A 24,349-nucleotide genomic window follows, 5' to 3' on the forward strand; every position below is an offset into this window, starting at 1 on the left:
ACTTAAAGATGTCTTAAGATAAATACTCTGAAGTGAGAACTATGTATTTGCGATAACCACAAGGCTTAAAATTAAAAGTGTGGAAAGACCAATCAGATAACTAGTGATACGAAAGTCTTATCGCAAAGACTATGAATTGATAATTAGATTCCTTTCTTGCCTACCCACGGCTTAAGTCCTTGATTAAAGTACAAAATAGGATATAGAAGTCGAGACCATCTTAAAAGATTTTTAAGACGGACATTACAATGGATGAGATAATACTTGTTGGATGAAAGACACGACAACCAGTTTGAAAAAAATCTAAGACAAAGACTATGGACCAAAAGGCTTAAAGACCTGTCTCTGTTTAATAACCACTAGGCATAAAATTGTAAACAATGATAGATTTATAGACTAGTTGTCTGACATCAGTCTTAAGACAGAGCTCAAACAAAAACTGCCATGGCTTTGGAATGTCTCTAGACAAAGACAACCTTAGATATGTCCCACAGCTTAGAAAGGTCTTTCGAGAAAGACTATGGCCCTGTTCGTTTCGTGGTCGCCAGCGTCAGCGACCAGAGTCAGCGACCAGCGACTGCGACATGATGTCGCTGACAGTTGTTCGTTTGAAGGTCGCGCGATTGATCGCAGCGGTTGTCGCTATGTTGTTCGTTTTTATGTCGCGCGATTGATCGCAGCGGTTGTCGCTGTGCTGTTCGTTTCTGTATCGCTGGCGACCAAATATTTACTTTTGACATACATTTGCTCTTGTGTATTTAGGTTTCGTCAAAAACGTGGCTAAATCATTAAAACTGTAAAGTGTAATAAATCACACCATGGATGCAATATATTTAATCGTTTCAGTTTCTTATATTTTTCCTTGTACAAGTTCACTTTTGTTTATGAATTGTCACATTAATAAACTATAACTCTAATTAAAAAGTCTACACTTGAATATTATTCCTTGTAACTTAGAATATTAAAAAATCTAAATAATAAAAAAAAGTGATCATACGAGTAACATATAATAATAATCAGTACAAACTTAAATCAAGTCATATTAAAACAGTCATACTGAAACAGACTACAATCCTTCATATATCTTAACTCCAATCATATTCTCAAGATAGCTAATCTTATCATCATCACTAGAGATAAGACATAAAAGCCATTCTATTTTTCAGCCAGAATTGCATTCCTTAGAACATAAGGCTCTTGATCAAATTCCTTACGCTTTCTTTTTGAACCTCTAGCTCTACTTGTTCCTTCTCTTGGTGCTGGCATCTCAGTGTCAACTGAATCAGACTCGTCATCCTTCTCTGCATCTACTCTAGAATCTAAGCTAGCTTCTCCTTGCTGAGCACACCATCCTTCTGCTCCAATTACAGTAACAGCACCAAACTCTGTTTCAAACACATCCATGTTTGGAGGCACTTTGGTCTTATACTTTCTTGCACCTTGCCATTCCTGTTTAAGAAAAAAAAATTTAGTATATTTGAAACATAGAGTCTTTTTCAATGTCTAATATTTTTTCACTCTAAACACCACTCTAAGAGAGAAAACAGGGGATTAAATGAAAAAACAAAATATAAAATATTCAATCATTCAAGCATATTCACAAAAGATATATTAAACAGTCAATGACCACTAATTCATCTCAGCCAAAATCAATTTTAGACAGATCCAAAAGGCATAAGAGTATAAATCTCATTACAAAAACAATAGATGTGAGTAAATTTTTTAAATGCAGAAAGAGAACTCCAATACACTGAAGACTAAGAGAATGATACTATAAACAATAAATTTGACTTAAACAAAACGTCACAGACCAAAAAGAACTCAAACCCATGTCTGAAAACATTCACAGGAACTCAAACCCATAAAACCATGTCTGATAATCAGATTAAAAACAGAGATTTGATAATCAAATACTGGCCATTTTTTAAAGACTGTTGGAGCATGGGTTTGAGTTCTTGTTCTATTCTAACACAAATTCACACACCAGATCGCCCCATTTTCTGGTAACCACACACTTAGTTTCTCTTGTTCTTGTTCTGATTATACCATAACCCATATCAAGAATCAAAAAACCCAACATCCAACTTAATTAATATAAGGGTTCCATTATTCTAACACAAAACGCTAGAGAGAGAGAGAGAGAGAGAACTGACCTTTAAGAGAGCTAAGGTGGAGAGAAGCGTGAGAGATGGAGAAGAGAGATCGTGAGAGATGGTGAAGAGAGGTGTGAGAGATGGAGATGAGAGATCGTGAGAGATGGTGAAGAGAGGTGTGAGAGAGGCGTGCGAGATGGTGAAGGGAGAGAGAGAGAGCTGAGGCCTGAGAGACCGTGAGTGAGAGAGAGAGAGAGAGAGAGAGAGAGGCGTGAGAGAGAGCTGAGGCGTGAGAAATTATTTTAGGATTTAGGTTAAGGGTATTGTTTTGTAATTTTGAAGATAGATTGAGGGTGTTTTTGTATTTAGACTTGTTGGATGGTGAAAATAACAAATGATCTGTATAGAAAAAAAGACCAACTGCTGAAAGATTCTTGACAAAGATTCTTTTTTCCACATGGCTTAGAAGTACTGTATGTTGAGAAAGTCTATGTTATAGACTTGTTGGATGGTAGAAAAAAAACTAAGGACTTGTTGTACTGATGAAAGACCAACTGCTTTAAGAAATCACAAGGCAGAGATTCTTAAACAATATGAATTTACAACAAAGTCTTACTATAGATGGAAAAACAAACCCACTGCTTAGATGGAAAAACAAACCCATGGCTTAAAGATGTGTTAAGACAAAGACTCTGAACCACAATGCGTAAACAAATTGTTTTCTGCTTGGATAACCACAAGGCTACAAAGACTAAGAGTTGATGGACAGAATTACCAAATCTTAAAAGTTAAGAAAAAGACAACGGAAGAATGGCCAGTTCATAGAGATACAACCCACAGTTTATGTCAATTGTCTGAAATCAGTCTTAAGACATAGCTGATACGAAAACAACTCACAGATTTGGAAAGTCCCACAGCTTAGGAAAGTCTTTTGACAAAGACTACCAAGAGCTTAAAAGATCATAATGCAAAGATTCTTAACAATGATCAAGAGATTCTTACTTAACAGCTTAAATAAGGTTTGTTTGATGGGGAGAAAAGCAACCAACAGCTTAATGATGTCTTAAGACAGTCTCCGAAAAGTCCTTAAATAGATAAAAATGACTAATTGCTTAAATTAGACTTGTTGGATGGGAAGAAAACGACCAACAGCTTTAGAGATGTCTTAACACAAAAAAAAATCAGAACTATGAATTGTCTTTGCGACAACCACAAGGCTTAAAAGTATAAGACAGACAATATAGGTTGGTTTGTAGACATGATGGATGGAAACAATGACAATCGGTTTAGAAAAAAAAAGTTAAAGCAACTAATGGCTTAGATAATATGTGTTGGATGAAAAAAACTGACAAACAGTTTAGAAAGATCTTAAGACAAAGACTATGGACCAAAATGCTTAAACACCTGTTTTTGTTTAATAACCACAAAGCCTTAAAGTATAGACAAAGACAGTTCTCAAACAAAAACTGGCATGGCTTTGGAATGTCTCTAGACAAAGGCAACCTACGGCGGCTTAGAAATGTCCCACAGCTTATCAATGTCTTTCGAGAAAGACTGTATCAGTTTAGACTAGTTGGATGGTAAAAACAACTAACGATTTGCTGTATAGAAAAAAGACCAACTACTCAGATAAATTAAGTGCTTTCTCGACAAAGATTATGAATCAAACAAAGATTCATATCTCCACACGGCTTAGAAGTATCTTGAGAAAGAATATAGATGGAAAAATAACCCACGGCTAAAATGATTTCAGATAGTTTTTCCATCTGCTAATGCTAAAACACTTTAAAATGCCATGAATGATATTTGAACTGCAAGCGGATCTCTAGCCACTTCTCCTAACTTTATTTTGTGCACTTTCCACCCAAAAAAAAACGTCAGAACTCATCCCAATAAAAACTTTGGACTCTCAACCGATTCTTTCAAGTATGTTTCCGATTCAAAAAGTAACTTTATAATAGAGAAAGATTGTTCAGAAAAACAATGCAACTTTTTCAAGATGATCAAAGCGACTTGTCTTCAAGAAATCTTTCTGTTTACAAAAAGATACATTATATATTGATGAGTTTTACCGCCCAAACCATAGACAGTCTAGTCAAGCTGTTTCGTCCAATCAAAGTGTTCCCATTGGCGTGCAAAGCTCACAACCGCTTTCTTCTGGCTCTCCACAGACTCATGCCTTCTTCTTCTATACATGTCCTCTTCCGGCAACTCAAGCATCCCTCTGATCACATTCAATCCAAGATTGCTATTGAACTCTTGCTCATCATCAATCACGTGAGCAAACCCTTTGTCTATCCCAAACTCCACGTGGAAGTAAGGGAAATTCTTGGGTAACGAGTTCCTGAGACCCTTCACGCTTGTGTCAATGAGCTTCTTCGCGTTGTGCTGGCTCCACTCGCTCTCCGCTTCATCGATCGCCTTCTTGAAATAAAGAGGTCCTTCTTTCGCTATCTCCTGAGGGATCGGGATGCACTCGATCATACAGTGGCGGCGCTGCTGAGACAAACCAATCACCGTCTCTAGAAACACGGCGTCTTTGCCTTCTTTAGCAAACATCATTATAAGACACTTCTTGAAGTTCCGGATCTCGTCCCAAACATTGTCGTCAACGCTTCTGCTCGCTGCCTCGTGCTGCTCAGTACAAACAAAGAACACTCGTCAATACAAAGAAGCAGTTAAAGTCAAAATACAGAGTATCTTTATATTGTGTATACCTGCATTGGTAAGATACAGCAATGGCCTGGGACAAGGGGCTGGTGTTGTGGTAACATAAGATAGGTGAAGTTTGCGATGGATACAACCAAGTGTTTCGGCCGCTTTGGGTTCTCAAAACAGAAGAGACAGCGTTCTTGCTGTGTCATGATGCGTTTCACACGGTTGTCTTTTTCAGGAACGTTGCTTTCCCGCTGCTTCCGGGACTTTTTGCTTGGAGCGTCTCCGTAGTCATACTCATCATCAGCTGCTTGGTTAGATGTTTTGTACTGTTTGTTATGCATTATGCTTTTGGCTAGATGCATATCCGTGTCATCATCTTCCTTCTTCCTTTTACCAGACATGTCCTTGATAGGATACCTCGCTGCTCTGACGTAGTGTTGTTGTTCTTTGGATGAATCGTCTCCAACGGCTTGCTTTGCTTTCAGCCTCTCTGCTTCTTCCGTGAGTTTCTGAGCTTCTTCAAGTTTCCCTTTCAGACGGAGCTGTAAGGCTTTAGCAGCTAGTTGATTCACACTTAAAGATTCTATATTGGGAAGAGCCGTTACAACATCTTTTTTGGTCTCGGCCTCGGCCTCGTTTCTGTGGTGATCTTCACGAGGCTCTACTGATTCACTCTTCTGCTTAGAAAGCATTTGCTTCATAAAGCTTCCATCATTAGTAAACTTGTTCAAGTGAGATGCAGCTTCGGATATCAGCTTCGAGTCTTCGTGTCTATGAGTCTGGCCCTTTCTTTTCCCCCAGGATAATGAAGGATCGGTTTTAGGGGCTTTCAATACACGATGACGAATAGAGTCATCCTTCAAGTAGTCCCGACCATAGCCCTTCAAACAAAACACGTCACATATGTCAGAATATTACTGTTATTGATGAGAATTCAAAGATAAAAGCTACGTTTTTAACGGTTAAAGAACCTTCTCAGAAACTCTTTCTGGTTTTTTCTCTTTATCATTGTCTCCATTGTTCTCTCTTCTTCTATTATTAATGGCACTCAAATGGGCACGAGATGGAGCTGCTCTCTGAGAGGCCACAGACTCAACAAGGTTACCAAGTGAACCCCATCGTTCTCCAGCAACCTGCGCAACAACTCTCAAATAATAAGGCAATACTCAGAAACAAACTATGCTAATAAGTCATAAACAAGAACTTACCTCCTCAAGTTTTTGTCCTTCTCTCGCAGCCTGTTCCTTTGCACGCCTGAGCGCTTTCATCCTCCAACTCGCACCTCCATCTCCAACAACAGAAGTTGGTAAGAGCTGATCTTTACCGTTTCGTTTCTCAGATTCTTCCTCTGGATAACCGGTTCCATTTCCTTTGAAATAAGGATTCAGTTCTCTTGGGTTCACTTTAATAACCTGGAATCAAACTTACAAATCATTAACTAACAATCTACTATAAACCGAGTTCGACTGAAACTCCAAATCAAACATGTCTCAATCACCTCTTCATGTGTGCTTTCTTCCAGTTTCTCCTCTACATCTAAAGCAGGATCCGGATCAGTCTTCCGTGTTGGCGGGAGCATAAAATCGAGACCATTACTCCTTCTAGCAATATCACCGTCGGGCAAGTCGTCGTCATCTCTAGAATTGGTAATCTTCTTGCCATGTCGCTTACTTTCCTTTCTATCAACGTCTTTGTTCTTTCTTCTTCTATCCTTCTTGTCTTCTCTATCCGAAGTATCATCAAGCACCTAACATGAGTAGATTGAAACATCAAACTCAAGCCAGACTTTTAACACATTAAAAATAAAAGAAGAAGAATGAAAGGAAACGAGTAACCTTACCTCATCACGAGGTATGATCTTTATTCCAGAAAACATGTTAAACAATATATGTATAAGGTTGGGTAACTTTTTCCTGTGGAAGAATCAAATCAACAAGGAAGAGCGAATCAAAATTAGGGAATGAATGAAACTGAGAAAAAGAAAATCAACAAGACCCCTAAACCCAAAAAGCTAACTTATACTCTACAAACAAACATGTACCGTTTTGCTTATGGTCAGTAAGATGGAAACTGAGCTAAGCTCACAGGTCACTAGTAAGGCTTTGAAGTAAAGATTGAAACCTTTGGGTTTTAAGTAACATTGACAAAATTCGATTACGCCCAAATAAAGCTTTGTCCTTTAATCAAATTGATTTCCCGTCATTCAAGTGAATCATCAGCAACACCCAAAGATCCACTACTCGAATTTCTCTTCGTATTACTTAAAAGTCCCAATGTCCTTGCGATTCAATTTCAACGGAAAACAAAAATATCATCTTCAATTCGAGAGTTGAAGAGACTCTAAGCAGAAATCAAAACATATCCATTTTTTAATCTAAGTTTAGAAAAAAAGCTGAAGAGCTAATTCAGAAAACATACCGGAAGAGGAAGAGGAAGAAGAAGACAGTTTCGCCGGCAACGATACGCCCGCTCGCTGATTTAGGGCTCGGCAAGAAAAACTATGAACGAATCGTGACTAAAACAGGAAGATATGACAAACCGAGACTAATAACCGGCAAATCTGACAAACCGGGACTATCGAACCGTAAAACCGGGGAGTAAAATTAGAAATATAACGAAATCGAACTGGAAAAAAGCCAAATCGGGGGAAAGAACCGGATAATGTCGAACCGAGATTCGTATACGTTTCCGTCTCGAACCGGTCAAGGATTAGTAATTCAACTTCCGCTTATACCAAGATTGGTGGGCCAGATAAAGTTCTGAGAACGTCTAATTGTTTAAAGCCCAAATTAAAAGGCTTAGGTTAATAAGGCCTTGTGATATGAAAACCCTAGTTTCTCTTGGCCGTCTCTTATAAATATCTTTTTCGATTATCTCTAATTCCGACATCTTCTTGTTTTGAACTCTTTACTTGTCGTTCTGTTGTGCCTCTTCCTTGTAATTTCAGTCGACGTAATCGTCTTTTGGATTTGTATAGTTTAAGCCATTCTTGTTTCTAGTGCGAGCCTCTGATTTGTCTTTAGATTATGTAGGCATTAGTTGTGTGATTCGTGTTCTGACGGCGATGATGATAACATATAATCCCAGCTCTATGAGACCTTTTGTGGTCAAGGAGTACAACTATGTTCATACATATATCTGAGCCTTTCATTCTTGATTTCTAATTATTGTTGATTATTGATTTCCATTGTTTTTCGATATTGAATTTGGGTTTAAGTGGCTGTGATGATAACATATTATCCCAGCTCATTATGAGACCTTTTGTGGTCAAGGAAAATAACTGTTTTCTAACATTTTTCTGAGCCCTTAAACCCTTTCTTATCATATTGTTTTTGTTTCTTAGTAAATTAAGTCAAAATTCGATTGCGTTCCCTGTGATGATTTAATTGCTAATGTATACCTGATAAAGTTTTATATGATTTGTAATTTATTTCTGAGGGAGCAATTATGTTTTTGTTTTAAAGTTGTTTATAAACCGATTCCCAATGATGGTTTAACCATGCTAATACTGATGTCCTTGACTGAAATAATGTTAAGTTACTGAGGGATCATCTGTTTGAATCTTATTTTGCATTTGTCTCTGTTTTAGTAACTGTTTTAGAGTTTTGAGATTGTGATCTATTTCTAGTACTATACTATTGTGAATATTGTTCCTCAGAATCCACGCAGTTCCATTAGGTTGGTAGAATAATCCAAGAACTTCTTATGTTACATCCATAATAAAGGAACCCTCAAAATCAGATTGTATCATAATAAGATTGTGAACTAAACCTTACTTTTAGCTGCAATTAGATCGAAGCCTAAACAACAGCAATCTGATAATAAGTTTGTGCACTAAACCTTACTTTTAGCTGCAATTAGAGCGAAGCCTAAGCAACAGCAATCTGATTAGTGAGTTAAAAGTAAAATTTAGCTCTAATTGCATGGCTCCAAACCTTACTTTTTTAAGACGATTGCCTCTGTGACTTCTAAAGCGGGCACAGGATCCATTTACTGGCTTGACTAAGTTGAGATTGAGGATCAAGTGATGGGGCCTCTATTAATTCAACTAAATATTTATTAAAATACATAGTTTTCCCAGTGGACAAAAACAGAAAATAGTTTCCTTGTCAAGAACATCCATCGTTAAAAATTTGGTTTTATGTTTTTGCTTGTTTTGTATGTTGTTAAAAGATAACAGAGACATAGGCGTGTAAAACTTGTGGATGAAAATTAGGGAAGTTGAATTGATTTAAAGCTTTTTTGTTGGATTACTTGATGGCTAGGCTGATGGATATTGCAATCTGATTGTGTTACAACCAAGTTGGATTACTTGATGGCTAGGCTGATGGACATTGCAATCTGATTGCGTTACAAACAAGTTGGATTACTTGATGGCTAGGCTGATGGATATTGCACTCTGATTGCGATACAATCATGTTGGATGACGTGAATTGTAGAAATGCAGAAAGAGCATTTGCAGCGAGATTGCAGAGGTCCACAAATGTTCAAAAAAAATCCAAAACCTATTAATAATCATTCAAATCATAATTAAGACATCAAAGAGGTGTAATGTTTGCAAGGGAAGCTAACTATGTGATGAAGAGAGTTACTTAACAAGAAAACAACATAAGAAAATATGCAATAGAAAGTTTAGAAACCAAGAAGGAGCTTTTTTTGTGTGGGAAACCAGGACAGTATTAAAGAAGAGACTGTTGACACTAACAAAATCAACAGACGGGCAATCGTAAGAAAAGGCACAAACACTAAGGCAATAGAAAGAAAACTAACAAGAAAGTCTATTCATAATCACTTATGGAGAACAAGCAAATGCTAAGGATGTTTGGCTGACTGATAGCGAGACTACTAATTAAATAGCTCGAGATGAGAGTTGGTTTTCACAATTGGACACACAAACTAAGATATATATATATATATCAGAATTGGCAACGGTGAAACTGTAATCAAAAGGGATACGAGTTGGTTTGGAATGGTTTTAAACAATTTCAACGTATTTTATGGGGATTAGAATTTTTTTTTTAAATGACACCCTTCTGTTTAGTATCCGATTAACAGTATGCATTCTAATATTTCTAGCCAAGTTCATAGATTGTACGTGACTACATAGGGGCCGAGCTTTGGGCCATTCTTCTTTGCTATTGCAGTGTACATACAATCCTTGAGATTTGACAACATCATCTTCTAATGATATTTCCTCTTGGCTCGAGAATGTTTGCAACGTCAAGTGTACGTCAGGTACAGATTTTGGTGGTCTCTACGCCTTTTGGAGCTTCCACGTCTTTCAAATGCCACTATTACAAAGCTACAACAAATACGTGTCTTGAGACTAGATTATATGCTACCTTCCAGAAATTCTAGTGCATAGAAGATCGGAGAGAGTGTAACCATTTATCATTGTTACCACTCCTATATCGCAAAGAATTTGACCAAAGTGGCTCCATGAGGCTAATTGATAAGATCATAACAAGAGTCACGGCATTGTGTGTTGTCCATTAAGTGTATTTAGTTATCTTTTCTTTATACAGTTATTTAGTTATCTTTCTTTGTGTATTTAAGTAATTGCTTTATTGAATGGGGATGAAAAGAAAATTGCAGTGAATTTGTATTCTTATTTTCATTTAATATTTGGAATCCATTACTAAGACGATCTCTATTCTTATTCCATAATTTACTCTAAAAATAAAGTGGAAAATAGAATATAAACAAAAAATAGAAAATAACTCCATAAATGAAGTGATTTTTTAATTTTTTGTTTTTACTCTATTTTCCATTCCATTTTGAAGTAAATTATGGAGTATGCATAAGAAGCATAGTTAACCCCAATATGCTGCTCTTAGAGCATCTCTAATGTAAAACTTCATTTTTTCCTCTAAAATGGAGTAAAAGTGAAAATGGAGTAAAATTTCTCCAACTCTACTCCATTTTTCACTCCATTATGGAGTGATGAACAAACAAAAAATAAACTACTCCATTTATGGAGTAAATTTTATTATGGAGTGAAATATGGAGTTGGGTTGAAGCATTCCTTACTCCATGTCCATTTTTACTCCATTTTAAAAGAAAAAATGGAATTGGGATGCAGATGCCCTTAGGAACCATATCACTAAAGGTTTATCACCTCATCATAGTTTCCTTGTTTGAAGTTATATTGTTATTTCGTACTAATTAGACTTTGACATCTATTTATATATTACATTCTTTATTTAATTTTTTAATGTAAAACTTAGTTTGATATTTCATAGATCCATTTTTTTTCCCCTCTTTTCTGTTCCTATTGTTAAGGTTTTTGAATGTTGGTTTAACTTTTAGTACAGTTGCCTGATTTGGGTTTAATGATAAATTCAGTTTTATGGAGAATCATTTTCTCAAGTTTTGTATATATTTATATCATATCAGTTTTTTTTTGTGCAACATATATCATATCAGTTTATCAGGTTAAATCACATTTAGGGATTCAAAACTGCTATTTTATTCCACAAATAAATAATATCAGGTGGAGTCTGGAGAAGATTGTAATTTGTATACTTGACTACTATAACTATAGTAGATCGATATTATTTTTTTTCTTTCTCTGTCTATATTTGTTCTTACGAAATATTGTAAAATAGACAATAATTTAATCGTTTATAAATGATTGATGTTTTAGGTTGTCTTTCTATTTTTTCTTTTTTTTGTCATCGGTTTTGTCTTTCTATTAAAAAGATAAATGTTTGGAGTATAACTAATGCATTTATTTTTAAATTTAAAACATAAATTTAGATGTAAAAATATGAATGATGAAACTTTATTAATAAAACTAAAAAAATAAAACAATATGATGTATTTTAACTTTTCTTGATATATAGTGAAAAGTTTAAATTATCAACTACTCCCTCCAAATTTGAATATATGATGTTTTAGTTTTTTTCCTTGTATACAAATGTATGATGTTCTACTTTTCATTAATGTATTTTGTTTTTAAAATAAAATATAAATCAAAATGTAAAAAATATAAGTGGTTGAATTTTAATGGGATTTAAATTAATCTTTAAACTAATTAAAAGTAAAACCAAAAAGTATTTGATAAAAGTAAGTATTTAATTTCTCTTAATATGTGTGCACAACCTTAAACATCATATATTCAAATCCGGAGGGGGTACTATTTACAAGGGAGTATATTTATGTGATTTATTCTTTTGTCTTTGTTCATTTGTTTTTTACCGGAATTATATGACCAAAGTTAAATTTATGTTATGTTTGTGTCAGTCTAGTTGATAACATCGTGAAAGCATGTTTAGTAAAGATCATAAAACAAAAGCGTCGAGTTACTGTTCTACGTAACTTATTTCTGACATCATTGATTGTAGACAAATGAGAAATGAATATGTAATTTTGTAGATTACCCTCTCCTAAAACCTCCCTACTTTTTTCTCGAGAAGTTCACTATTTCAGCTTTTCACTTTTAAAGAAATTTTACATTTATCGAAGCTATAATTAACTTATTTTGTACAAAAAAGCAAGACAGAGCTTTTAATTTGTTTTCTTTTTCTTATCAGCTAGCATAGGCACCTTAATATAGGACAATAAATGTTAGGAGTAATAAATTTTGGATTTGAAAGGTCAAAATCACTTAAAATTGCATGTCCCCATGCACAAGTGATTAATACAACGTCATGGTGAGAACATAAAACAAAAAATTGCCCCAAAAAGTGCCCAGTCAGCTTCTACACTTTACGCATCACCATTTCCCCTTACAACTAAGCATTGCAATATCGCATAAATGCATATTCCACATTTCTTGCTTTCCTCATTGACATCTTCTCTACAAATCAGCAATATAACTGAATCACAAACTATTCTTTTTAGCGACTTTAGATATTAAAGACCATGTGAATAACAAAAGGGCAAAATCAAATGATAAAGCAAAAAATGTTATTAAAAGCTAGGAAAAAAAAAGAGGAGGCTCAACTTTATCCAAACATAATCATAGTTTCAAAACCTAACTATGAAGGTTTCACTTGACCATTAACTCACTTTCACGTGTACAACTTTAAAATACGAGACCACCCTTTAATCATACGAGGCGTATAAGCGAAAGTCAAGGTCACTTTAGTAATTGCCTTCTTCGTTCAGAATCACATCACCGAACAACCGTTTGGGTTCTCATCGCTGAATAACTCAAACGAATCGGACGGTCGAGATGGATACGGGTTTTGATCGCACGGTGGATAGCCTGGGTGCATATACGCATACGAATGAGGTGGCGCAGGAGAGTAATACGATGCAGCGTCTACGCTCACCGGAGGTTGAGCAACGTTATAGCTTACGCCGTACATGATCTGCGGCGCATAGTAGTTAGGTGGATAGGGATACATATCCTGACGTGGCGCAACGCTATTGGGTAGCATTTGATGGCCATCGTGTTGATTATTTGAACGGTCATGATCTTCTGCTGCAGGAGTACTATTGGGCGAAGGTAGTGATCTAGTACGGCCAGGTCCACCGGTAGGATTGTTAACACTGCTCATAGTTTGCCCCTTCTTTTTCTTCTTTTTGCCAACACTGCCACTGCTTTCTTCAGCTTTCTTCTCCGCCGTCGGTGCCGGAGATTCTGTCGGAGAATCTTCCGGTGACGAAGAATCTGCCGGAGCAGAGTCTTTCTTTTTGAGAATTTCGCATTTATCCTCTTTGACTGGAGCACAAGCTTCACTGCTGTCGCCGGAACTACACTTTCCGGCGCCGTCAGGTTTTTCAGATTCCGGTTTATCAGAACCGGAAGACGTATCTTTATCGGTTATTTCCGGTTTTTCTTCTTTCTTCTTTTTATTCTTCTTTTTCGGGTCGACGGGTTTGTTCTCTTTCGGGTCGTGGGGTTTGTTCTCTACCGGGTCGGGTATCTCCGGCACGAGATCGGCGTTTTTGCCTGCCTTGTGAAGCTTCTTTAACAGAATCTCTGGTGAGACAATTCCCATCACCGTTACATTGTTCTGCTTCACATCAATGTCCACTCTATAAACACCTACAGCCAAAGTAAAATTCTATTGCTCAATACTAACAATCCTGTAATCATAATATATGTTCTCCACAATGAAGGATTTATTTTATAGGTTTTTAACTAACAACATTGAAAGTGAAAAAAAAAACATTGAAAGTGATTATGTGTACCTTCAATGCTGGTAAGGATTTTTTTCACCTTTCTTTTACAGCCTTCGCAGTGAATGGAAACCTTCAAGTTGCATGTCTGCGAGTCCAGAAAAATAGATATACAACAAATAAAGAATAAATTATTGAAAAGAGATATACGAAAGACAAAAAAACAGTTGTACTGGTAGAATACTTATCAATGGGTTTGTCGAGAAGATTTATCATGGAATAGTGAAGATTATAAACTGACGACATATAATACTGAGTTCAAATATTCAAACATAAAGTTATAAGCATGAAGGGTAACTCAGACCTTGTATGGAAGTGCAAGAGGTGGAGGAGTAAGATCTTTGACTTGTGGGGATTGCTTCTGTTCTGTTTTCTTAGTTTCCGGTTTCATTTCTTCTGTTGCCATTTCAGAAAACAAAAAGTTGTTAGCTCTTTGAAGCGGAAGAGAGAGAGACGAATGTGACTCGGGGAAAGCAAAAGATTATGGGGAATACAGTAAGACTCGGATTTAAAGGATGGGGGAATGTGTGCTTTTTACTCTATTTTTAATATGAAAATTATTCACTCGCTCTAAAGTCTAAACCATAGCATGTCCAACACCGATTTTCGAAAGAGTTTAATTCGTCACAAAAAGACTTAATGGTTAAGACCAAGATATAAATGCCGGCCAGCTTGTCAAGAGAATCCATAATGCCGATTAGGCAGTAGAAAACTCTTGCATAGAAAAATTGTAATTTTTTTAGATGTTCAAAAAATTAAATTTAAATCATTTTAAACAAAAAGAAATATTAACATAATTTTTATAAATTGTCTAAAATATTAAAAATTAAAAATTATAATTATTTTTAAATTTTAAATTTTAAATAAATTTGTTAAACTATAAAACTCAAAAAGAAAATTTAAACTTTAAGAAATATTAAATTATTTAAAAATTCAAATCTTATAAGTTTTTAAAAATCCACTAAGTTTATAAAATTTCTTACGGTTGAATTTTTTTTTGAGTATTATAAGTTTAACAATTTACTTTATATATTTTAAAAAAAAATTAATAAAATTTATAAAAGTTATTTGAATATTTTTATTATAGTTTTAGAAAGATAAATATTTAATTATTTGAACACGCAAAAAACCTTTTTTAGAAAGATAAATATTTAAATTTTATCTAATTTTATGATTCTGTTTATTTTTAGTTTTTTAATTAAAAAAACTGTTATGTTATCAATTTTTATCCATAAATAAATAGTTCCAATCACATTTTTGACTTGATGAACAAGTAAGTTAAGTTGAAGATTTTTGTGATATAGATGTTAGATTGAAAGTTCAAAATGTCAGTCAAAAACGTTGGAGGTCTAAAATATTAACGAGTGTCACTTTCAAGATTTTTATGCGATTTTCTTTTGGATTAAGTGTACGAAAGAATTTTATTTTTTTTCTAATGAATTTGGCATTTGGAGGAATTCTTTAAAATTTCATCTTATTGGATTAATCATTTGTACAAATACCTCAAAATCTCAGGTTATTGGGCTAATCACTTTTTTTTTTTTAAACATTATCCTATTGAAGGGATTTGAGAGATAATTTATGGTTAAAAGTTAGTGAATAGAACTACCACCTCTAAATGACCTGTATTAAAAGATTTTTACAATTTTGTTTATAAAAAATAAAATTTCAAGAAATTACTGCATCTTATTCTCTTTTCAATAGAAAACAGAATTTGATAAAATAAATAAATATTATATAGCATTTTAAATATTTTTTTGACTTTGAAAAAAATTAAATCTCAAAAATCTTAAAATCCCCACAAAAATCCTCAAAATCCTACCAAAATTAACACAAAAATCCATTTTAATTTCCACGAAATCTTTTTTTTTTTTTGAACACCAATTTCCACGAAATCTAAATCCCTCAAATTTCCTTGGATCGGTGTCCTATAATATATGATGAAAGTAATTATTTTCTATAATCTTACTATAGGCCTGTTTAAAACGATAGAGGTCATGCAGGCAAGAAAGATGATGATGAATTTACTAAAGGAGGCAGTGTTGAAGAAGAGAGCATTAGGAGAGGAGTTGGGGAAGTTTTTCAAAATCATATGTGGAGAAAAGGAAGAAGGAAAAGCAAAGATGAGCGTGGAGGAGAAGATCAATATTACATATATACATTTTTTTCTGATTGCTAACCAAACAACACCACGGATTCTTGCTGCTACAGTAAAGCTCATAAGCGAAAAGCTTAGAGTCATGCGAGAGCATGCGAGAATACTTGGAGATAGGACTGAGAAGGATGCCTGCTTAACATGGGAAGACTACAAATCCATGACTTTCACCCATTTATAGAGTATCTACCATTTTGCTTCTTCGTGTACTGACATATCTTAACTAATAGCTCACAACGAGTCTCTTAGGATCACAACGACGGTGCGTTTAATGCTTAGAAAACCTGATAATGACATCCAAGTCGGTGATTATACAATTCCGGCTTGTTGGACCTTCATCAAGGGCTAAGCTGCTCATGGCCATTTTCATCACAATTTGTGTAGATTCAGGTCTTATTTTGTTTTATCACCTAATGAATCATATAATTCAATTCACTTTTCAATGCAATCGAAGTCTTCACTTAACCTATATGGCTTGCAGGTGGTCAATGAAGGCAGAGACCAAGCTATATATGCTTATGTTTCCATTTGGGTGTGATGTTCAATTCGCAGAAGATACGGAAGGGGATAAGACGGCTGGTTATTAGATTTCTTTATATCTTTCTATTGAATAAGTAAAGTAAGCTAGACAGATGGTTATAATTTATGAATATGCTTTCGCCATTACCAGTACTACTAGTATGATAAGATGATTGTATCATGAAATCAGTTTATTTCAAATGATATTTGTGTCTGCTGAGGTTCCTAAATACTAAAGTGAAAAATTATCAAAGGCAATTAAAACTAATAAAGTCAAACGTGTCTCATCTTTTTAAAATGATACATAACATCATTAGGAATTGTCAAATGAAGCAATACTTGTAGTCAAGTATTTTCAAAATTAACCAGCATTGGGAAATTGAATGATACGGTGAAGCGGCCTCAACACTCCGTATCTAGCATGTTATATTCCTATGTGAAGAATTCATCCCACTAGATCTTTACAAAAGATATAACCGAAAAATGAAATCTAAATATAGTACTAGAGATGGACTAAAAACATATCTTTATTTATCTATCTTAGAAATTTAGCAAGTGTGACTGAGCTCATTATAAAGAGAAACGATTTCAAAAGAATAAAAATATGTCTTCAAAGAGTTTTACCAGGCAAAAACAAAAGAAAATGAGTTTTTTTTTTCTATACACAATTTCTTCAGAGAGTCGAAGCTCTAAGATCAGGTAAAAGCCCAAAAATGATTCATTCTACTTCAGCCTCGCTTAAAGGGAAGTTTCAAAAGAATGGGAGGACGTTTAGTAGAGAATTCGGTTGTCTCCCTGTTAGAATCCTCTGTTTGCTCCACAGGCTTACTCGCTGCTCTTGTTGCTTTCTCCGCAAGAAAGCTCGGTTCCGAACACTCTACTCCGTCCAGCGGCTTACTTGATGTACTTTCCTTCACAAGAAAACCATCGTCTGACTCACCTTGAGCTCTGTTACTCACATTGGCTGAGTGCTTGATCCTTTTAGACCTTTCCCTTTTTATTGGTTTAGGCGTACTCTTTGCTGTAAAAAATCCTGATTCAAGAGCTTCAAGAGCACGAGTCGTCAATGGCCTCTTTCTTGTGCTTTGTCTTCTCGGAGGATCTGCGTTTATCTCTTGGTTTTGCTCTTCTTCTTCTTCTTGTTTTATTGATGCAGTTTCTTGACTAGTTCCATGATCAGTGGAAGGAGAATTCCTCTTGTCTGAGCCTGACCTTGAAGGAAGTTGAATCAGTTTCTCTTCCAGATCATTTGAAGAACACAACAACTGCTTTGACTCCTCTTGTTGTTGTCTTTCTGATGAACATAACTCATTTGGTTCAGTCTTTGGCCTCAGAATCTCTATCCCGTCTCCAGCTTCTTCTTCTTCTGCTTTCTCAGTCTTGATAGAACTTTCACCAAAACGTTCTATATCTTTCCTTACACACGCACTGAGCTTCCTTCGTTTTGGCAAGGGAAATGAAGAACTAAGCGAATGATTGTTAGCAGATTCTGATTTTCGGACAGACCTCTTCTTTGACCGAACCTTCTCCTCCTTCACACCAGAACCAGTCACACCTGTACTGGCACCAGACTGGTTGTTCTGCGATGATGATGGATCACTAGCGGGCAAACGTCTCCGTCTCCTTATCCCTGATGAATCCACAATCATGAACCTCACCGGCTCTTCCACCAGTTTCTTCATTCGTCTCTTTTCCCACTTACATTCTTTACCATGCTTCTCTACATCCACACAAGATGCCTTTGATTGAGAACCTAGAGATTCAGGATTCGGATTCTTCAGCTCCCTAAACGCACACAACTTGCCTCCTGCAGCCAAACTAGTAGTATCCACAACAGTGAACTTCATATGTGTAGAAGAAGAGGACTCTGGAGACTTTAGGTAACGCCGTTTTAATTGGTCCTCTTTATTCTCACTGGGAGCTCTTATCTCTGCTGCCTCATCAAACTCAAGAAGCTCAGGATCCGAAACAACTTTTTTAATAATGTCACTGATGGAATCAAAGTAATGATTCTGTTTAACAAGTTTCCGTCTAGAAAACTTCTTTACCCCAGGGATGAGGAAGACAATGTTGTCTTTGCCTCGGTCTTTAGGCTGCTCAGAACGCCACCCTCTCGCTAGCAAACGCGGCCACACAGCTTCCCAGAAGATATCATTGCAACGGGCCTTGCTTAGACGGGAACCACCACTCAGTTTCTCGATGATTTCATCACATGTGAGTGAACTGTACACCCCTAAACCAGCAGGAACAGCAGCAGAGGAGGAAACTGTGAACCATTGCTTCGATTTAACAGGCTCCGTTGTTAGAACTGTCAGATCTTCTTTGTCTTTACCGATTGCTACTGCCTCTACAAGAGACCGGAGACCCACTAGCTCCTTCACCGCGGTGATGTATTTCTCCAGAGATGTGTTCCCTTCAGCTAATGACTTTGAGACCTGTTAATGGATCATGCAAACCATTGTTTGTTAGTACACTTTTTTTTTCTTTGTCAGAACCGAAACCACAACATGTAATATTAGTTTCGTCCCAGCTGTCACTGGAAAATACACATTAACACATTCAATGATATATTAAGTGTAAGAGAATGTGCAAAGGAGACTCACATTCACAAGCTTTGTTTTCAGCGATGATTCATCGGTAATGCTGGGCATCAAACGGGACAGCAACAGATGTAGTCTCCAGCCTGAGTAGAGCTTCTTCCCTTGTATGCATTTTCTACTCCGTTTCTTAAGGGAGTTTGACCAAATCTTGTGCTTACTAGATTTGTAGAACTTCCCGTAGTAAAAAGAAAGTAGTTCTCCTGTTTCTTTGCTCTCCAAGAACGTCTTTACCTGAGCAAAGTTCTTCCCGAATGTATACAGACCGAGAACAAAGGCATCTACCTCCAAATCTTCCCAAGAACTTGATGGTCTCTCAGGCACAGCTTCAAGATTCATCTTCTCAACTCTGCGGTTTCTTTTGGTTTTCAGAGATTTGAGAGACTCGTTCATGTCTACATTAACATCGTCTTTAAGTTTGGTGTCTATCCACGTTATGTCAACAGGTAGTCCCACAGCTACGGCATTAGATTCAGAAGCTAGAGGATTCGAAAGATAGGCAGCTGCACGTTCGGATTCAGATATCAAAGGAGGTATCTCGGCTTGATACTCGTCTCCAACACGAATATCAACTTTTGGATCTCCACACACATATTCTTCCATAAGAGTCTTTTCTTCGTCCATTTTAAAAATGGGAATTGAAAAAAAAACTGCATATAAGAGAAGATCACACTCATTTAATGTTAAAGAACATACTCCAAGTGTACATTGGCAAACTATAACAAGCAGACGAACACATACACAACAGGTTAATCTGAGATCATATAAGAACAAACTCTTCACTCATTGCCCCCAAGGTCTTGAAAACAAAAGCTTAAAAAATCACATACAGGCAAAGATACAATAAAGGAGAATGAGATATAAATCTACTGTTTGAAATCAGAAAACAAGAAACAGAACCACATAGGCAAAATCAAAGAAACCAAACAAGACTTAGACAAAAAAAACGAATAGAATCGATTTGTTTTCAGAGCGTGAAACCCAGAATCAAGAACGTGCTTCTTATCTTTGAACGATAAGGGTCAATCCCAAACAAAGACAAGTAATTTCTAAACGATAACAGACCACACGTAAAGAGATAAACATCACATTGGAAACGAAGTGAAGCAAAGCAAAGCATAAAGTTGAAATCTTTAACGCCGGCCTAGCAGAAAACGTGAAGACAAAAGATGAACACTTCATGTAAAAAAAAGGATCTTGTTTTTTTGCTCGATCTCTCTATGCATTAACAATAACGTTTTTTTGGCAAACCGCAAAAGCTATCGCACGAACACGAACGTGTATTACCTAAAACGGTATTAAAGAGAGATTTGGTAAAAACCTGACTGAAGAGGTTATCGAAAGAAGAGAGATAGTTTTAGCTTTGCATTGCAGTGAGACGAGACTCCTTCGACTCGACTAGGCAACGACCGAACAAGTTTAGTTTCCTTTATGTGGTGGGAGAGATGGAGAGAGATCACTCTGGCCGCTCGCTCTTTCAACACAAGTCTTCGAGAGAGAACACAACAACAAGGACCAAAAGTTTCTCTTGGAGAAAAAATAAAAATAAATTAAAGAAGAGAAAATAGCTTACAACCAAAATATTCTTATAATGATTTCTTTAATTCTATGTATATTTACATATTGTATTTTTTTTTCTTTATTCACTTTGAAAGAATATATTTTTGGAATAAGAATGAATCCATAAGTCTTATTTTTCTATAGTAAAATTAGCAACTATAGACTTATTACGTATAGTAAAATAAACATATCACTCGACCAAAAAAAATATATCATCTATTATTTTTTTCCAAAATTTTGCTTTTCGTCAATAAAACAATATTCAAAAACATACCTAATACGAGTTTGAATATAAATGATGGCAAATACAATAATAGTTTTAGACCGATCACACCATATATTAGAGCTTATTAAACATGGTATTATGATTTCTCTTTTGATAACAACTTTTAACTGGTTAAAATGGTTTGAAAATCAAACCAAAGTACAATATTTTACATAACATGTATCATCAAACGTTGTTTAAGCACAGTTTACAGAAATATATGCTTTCAAGTTACATAAAAGCCGTGAAAGAGAAAAAAGGATAACATACTCTTGACAATCACAGCCTCTTCCAAATGAATCGAGAAGCACATACTAATTGACCAATTTAGACATTATCTTCACCAGTTTAGAAATATATTTACTGAAATAAGTGTTGTTCTCCCATTAAAAATCATGTATATCATTGTCTAAATAGGAATTTCCACTTCTGAATGCAGAATGGGGAGAAAATTCGATGTATATTTTTAACTCCATCATGTATATCCACATCTTCTTAAGGTTGAATTGTTTTTTTTTCTTCTTTTCATGACACAACTTTGTAACAACACTAACCTGAAAAATGTTGACATAGCTAAGGTAGCTTATGGAAAGAATGTTCTCCAATTTATTTGTATGACTTAAGCTGCTTCACAAATTCTAATCCTAAAGTTAAACTATATGTTTGTAAACACCTTATGATTTAGTGCTTTCAATATGTACTTCATCCAATTAAACTTTGATTGGCGTCGGTGATCTCCAAATTAAATAAGTTGTCTAAATTTAAGTGACCCGATTATAGTGAGAACTAGGATTTTCGAGTAACTCGTACATCAAGAATATAAGCCAAAATGCAAATTCATACCCGGAACTGTAATGATATACTAATGATACTTCAAAACTGTGTTTTGTCTAGTTTATTATACCCATAGTATAAAATGGTTTGTTCATACTTTTTATTGATGTTCTTTATACACATAGCCAAGATATCAGAGAATCACATGCAAATAAAGGTCTTAAGGGTTGTAAATTATTTCATTCACACAATCAATAAGCAAACCCTAAAAAAGGGTATTTGCCTCAACCGATTTTTTTTTTTTTTTTACACAAAAGCCTCAACCGAGTTTTAATCTCTAGTTCTTTACTTTCTTCGAGATTAGATTGTGGATTGCCTCAACATGATCAAATCTCATCTCCTTAACCTAAATTTCAAATATCAGAAATATATCCTAATGAAACTTATAAGATAATAAAAATCAGTGCGTATGAGCAGCATTAGTCTAGTGATTTATAATAACTTTTCATCATAAATTTAAGGTTCTTAAGCATCTCAAAACTAATATGTACGTGAAAGTAAAATTCCATCACGGTAGTAACACATCAAATCCATGGCTGGTGCAACCTTGTAGAATATCTAAAATTTATCTATCAACCTATATCAATAATAGGCTCTGGATCAAGAATAAAAAAATACTAATGGATGATACTCTTTTTTCTATCGGTTTGAACTAGGGTTTCTACGTCGGGTTAACAATTTACGACCTATCGACATAGGACGTTTTACGCCAACCGTCTAATTAATCAAACTGGGGTAGACGAACCATTAGAAAGTAGGTATGGTATAGAGATGCTTTGTTTAACAAAGGGGGTATAGTATATAGATGAAATTGTTACAAATTGGTGCAGTTATGGAGTCTATATATTCGGTATCAATACATGTTGTTATTCCTATTTTATTATATAAGACCCGCGTCTTGTCTTGCGCATTATATATAAAAATTATTTTATGTATATTATGAAATAATAAATATATATACACTAAACATAATTAAGAGAGAGGTGAGAGAAAATTATCTATGTTCTCTCTTCTCCAAACCTCATCTTCTTCGGTGTTCTTCTTTGATTCTTCTCCGATGGCTGGCGGTAAGCTTTTAACCGTCGGCCACCACCCCTAATCACTCCCCTTGATCCAGTCCTCATCCCTGTTAAGCTATGGTCTCCTCACCTCCTCTTTGCTCCTCCTTCTCTAGTCTTCACCTGATTGCGGCCGGATCCGGTGACTAAATCGATATTTGGGTGTGTCCCTAGTGTCTCCGGAGAGAGGGTGAGGTTGTGATTGTCCGGTTGCCTACAGGAGGCACCATCTGTAACACCCCCGAACCGCCTAAGCATAGGTCAACCCACCGACCAACAATCAAACAAGAACATGACCGACGGACGACCCACACCAAGGGTTGGAGATGAAAGGCCAACCGGCCAGCCAACAATCAAACAAGAACATGACTGACCGTCCAACCCAACACCATGGTCCGGAAGCGCTACGTGACGGGCTAGGGACGATTCGGTCAGAGTCACAAACTTTACTCCACGACCTAGACCAGTTCATCCACTAACTCGTCCCACTGCGTCAAGGCACAAGGCTTTGCAACCCGTACCTAGAGTTAGCGTTTTCCGTTAGATCGAGGCCTAAGGCTTTTCAACCCGTACTACGACCTAACGTTGTGTTAGACCGGACTAGTCAAATATCAGAGTACTCATGAAGCGCATATAAAACAATTACTTTTATTAATTTAGGAAATATTCATACATAGAATAATCCAAGACTGGGCCCGGCCTAATGCCAAATCGAGTCAACATAACACAATTCACAATACCGTTTACAAAAGGCATGAAAATCTACACCGGCGGTCCTAACGTCCAGCACCGAGCTATCCGATCATCTTTGCCTAAAGCGACCTGCAAAAAGGACAACGGAGTTGGATGAGTAATCTAGTATTACTCAGTGAGCTGGCGGCCTCTACCCGCAACCTAAACTCTACCCAGAAACCCAAAATAACAATCAATCTAGCCCTAGCATGCAATAAAAGCTAAGGCTAAGCAAACCGTTACTAAGTTAGACTTGGCCTCCTGCCACGATCTAACTTCAAGTAACGGGAACCTGCATTAAAACAAGTCAACAAACAATCCCTAGCTAACCATATATACGCCTGAGTTCAATACTCATGTAGTGTTAGACACTTAGACTATACAAGTATCATTAATCGATCAACCAACAATCAAACAAGAACATGATCGGCCAACCAATGATACCACATAGCTTTAATACCCTTCACAAGCAATCCCTCAAACATATACATGCCAACATCAGGCCTACACTAACCAAATACACACCAAGCCTAATCCGGTACCTAAACCAGACTTAAGACTTAATGTCAGAACCTGCAAGCAAATCAGTCAACCACAAACACAATCACAATAATAAGACTATGAGTAACTACGACTCGATCTAACTTGTAACACCGTATATCGATGTTACACTAACTCGAGGGTTCCATAACCCTCTACGACACTCTAAACACAACACAACACACTACCCCGGGAAATGGTGACTT

General features: G+C 36.0%; 3 protein-coding genes and 3 non-coding genes across 9 annotated transcripts; 3 read left to right on the plus strand and 3 right to left on the minus strand.

Moving 5' to 3' along the window:
• Positions 1-4,024: 4,024 nt before the first annotated feature.
• Positions 4,025-7,371, minus strand: LOC103838700 (CWF19-like protein 2). 2 transcript variants are annotated; one of them, XM_033279360.1, is made up of 7 exons: positions 7,183-7,371; positions 6,592-6,665; positions 6,250-6,498; positions 5,960-6,163; positions 5,723-5,884; positions 4,811-5,632; positions 4,025-4,727 (listed from the first exon to the last, which is right to left on the minus strand). In XM_033279360.1, exons 2-7 carry the CDS (start codon positions 6,625-6,627, stop codon positions 4,185-4,187), a joined length of 2,016 nt encoding a protein of 671 aa, XP_033135251.1. In that variant the 5' UTR covers positions 6,628-6,665; positions 7,183-7,371; the 3' UTR covers positions 4,025-4,184. The 2 variants fall into 2 exon arrangements, with proteins under 2 accessions (XP_033135251.1, XP_009113396.1); XM_009115148.3 differs by having other exon boundaries at positions 6,592-6,664; positions 7,170-7,331.
• A 436-nt stretch (positions 7,372-7,807) lies between these two features.
• Positions 7,808-7,901, plus strand: LOC117128759. Its single transcript, XR_004452149.1, has one exon. It is a non-coding gene; the product is annotated as a small nucleolar RNA snoR69Y (small nucleolar RNA).
• A 62-nt stretch (positions 7,902-7,963) lies between these two features.
• On the plus strand, positions 7,964-8,061 carry LOC117128760. Its single transcript, XR_004452150.1, has one exon. It is a non-coding gene; the product is annotated as a small nucleolar RNA snoR69Y (small nucleolar RNA).
• A 168-nt stretch (positions 8,062-8,229) lies between these two features.
• Positions 8,230-8,302, plus strand: LOC117128773. Its single transcript, XR_004452163.1, has one exon. It is a non-coding gene; the product is annotated as a small nucleolar RNA snoR53Y (small nucleolar RNA).
• A 3,000-nt stretch (positions 8,303-11,302) lies between these two features.
• Positions 11,303-14,714, minus strand: LOC103838701 (heavy metal-associated isoprenylated plant protein 35). Its single transcript, XM_009115149.3, has 3 exons — positions 14,188-14,714; positions 13,896-13,971; positions 11,303-13,749 (listed from the first exon to the last, which is right to left on the minus strand). Exons 1-3 carry the CDS (start codon positions 14,287-14,289, stop codon positions 12,866-12,868), a joined length of 1,062 nt encoding a protein of 353 aa, XP_009113397.2. The 5' UTR covers positions 14,290-14,714; the 3' UTR covers positions 11,303-12,865.
• A 503-nt stretch (positions 14,715-15,217) lies between these two features.
• Positions 15,218-23,363, minus strand: LOC103838702. 3 transcript variants are annotated; one of them, XM_018654920.2, is made up of 4 exons: positions 20,476-23,363; positions 19,927-19,929; positions 19,161-19,804; positions 15,218-18,992 (listed from the first exon to the last, which is right to left on the minus strand). In XM_018654920.2, the coding sequence occupies exons 3-4, from the start codon at positions 19,776-19,778 to the stop codon at positions 17,286-17,288; spliced, it is 2,325 nt and encodes a 774-aa protein (XP_018510436.2). In that variant the 5' UTR covers positions 19,779-19,804; positions 19,927-19,929; positions 20,476-23,363; the 3' UTR covers positions 15,218-17,285. The 3 variants fall into 3 exon arrangements, with proteins under 3 accessions (XP_018510436.2, XP_009113398.2, XP_033135250.1); XM_009115150.3 differs by lacking the exon at positions 19,927-19,929; XM_033279359.1 differs by having other exon boundaries at positions 19,161-23,363.
• Between the last annotated feature and the right edge of the window lie 986 nt (positions 23,364-24,349).

The sequence above is a fragment of the Brassica rapa genome, chromosome A09, assembly GCF_000309985.2.
Source record: "Brassica rapa cultivar Chiifu-401-42 chromosome A09, CAAS_Brap_v3.01, whole genome shotgun sequence".
NCBI lineage: Eukaryota > Viridiplantae > Streptophyta > Magnoliopsida > Brassicales > Brassicaceae > Brassica > Brassica rapa.

What these genes read in the sequence shown, in the direction of transcription:
- LOC103838700 (XM_033279360.1), bottom strand. Translation starts at nt 6,627, where the DNA reads ATGTTTTCTGGAATAAAGATCATACCTCGTGATGAG. An exon ending in AGATCATACCTCGTGATGAG is followed by an intron (nt 6,499 to 6,591) that starts GTAAGGTTACTC and finishes TACTCATGTTAG; the next exon opens with GTGCTTGATGATACTTCGGA. An exon ending in AAGGACAAAAACTTGAGGAG is followed by an intron (nt 5,885 to 5,959) that starts GTAAGTTCTTGT and finishes GTTGTTGCGCAG; the next exon opens with GTTGCTGGAGAACGATGGGG.
- LOC103838701 (XM_009115149.3), bottom strand. Translation starts at nt 14,289, where the DNA reads ATGGCAACAGAAGAAATGAAACCGGAAACTAAGAAAACAGAACAGAAG. An exon ending in CTCTTGCACTTCCATACAAG is followed by an intron (nt 13,972 to 14,187) that starts GTCTGAGTTACC and finishes CTGGACTCGCAG; the next exon opens with ACATGCAACTTGAAGGTTTC. An exon ending in AATCCTTACCAGCATTGAAG is followed by an intron (nt 13,750 to 13,895) that starts GTACACATAATC and finishes CTTTGGCTGTAG; the next exon opens with GTGTTTATAGAGTGGACATT.
- LOC103838702 (XM_009115150.3), bottom strand. Translation starts at nt 19,778, where the DNA reads ATGGACGAAGAAAAGACTCTTATGGAAGAATATGTGTGTGGAGATCCA. An exon ending in TGAAAACAAAGCTTGTGAAT is followed by an intron (nt 18,993 to 19,160) that starts GTGAGTCTCCTT and finishes ATCCATTAACAG; the next exon opens with GTCTCAAAGTCATTAGCTGA.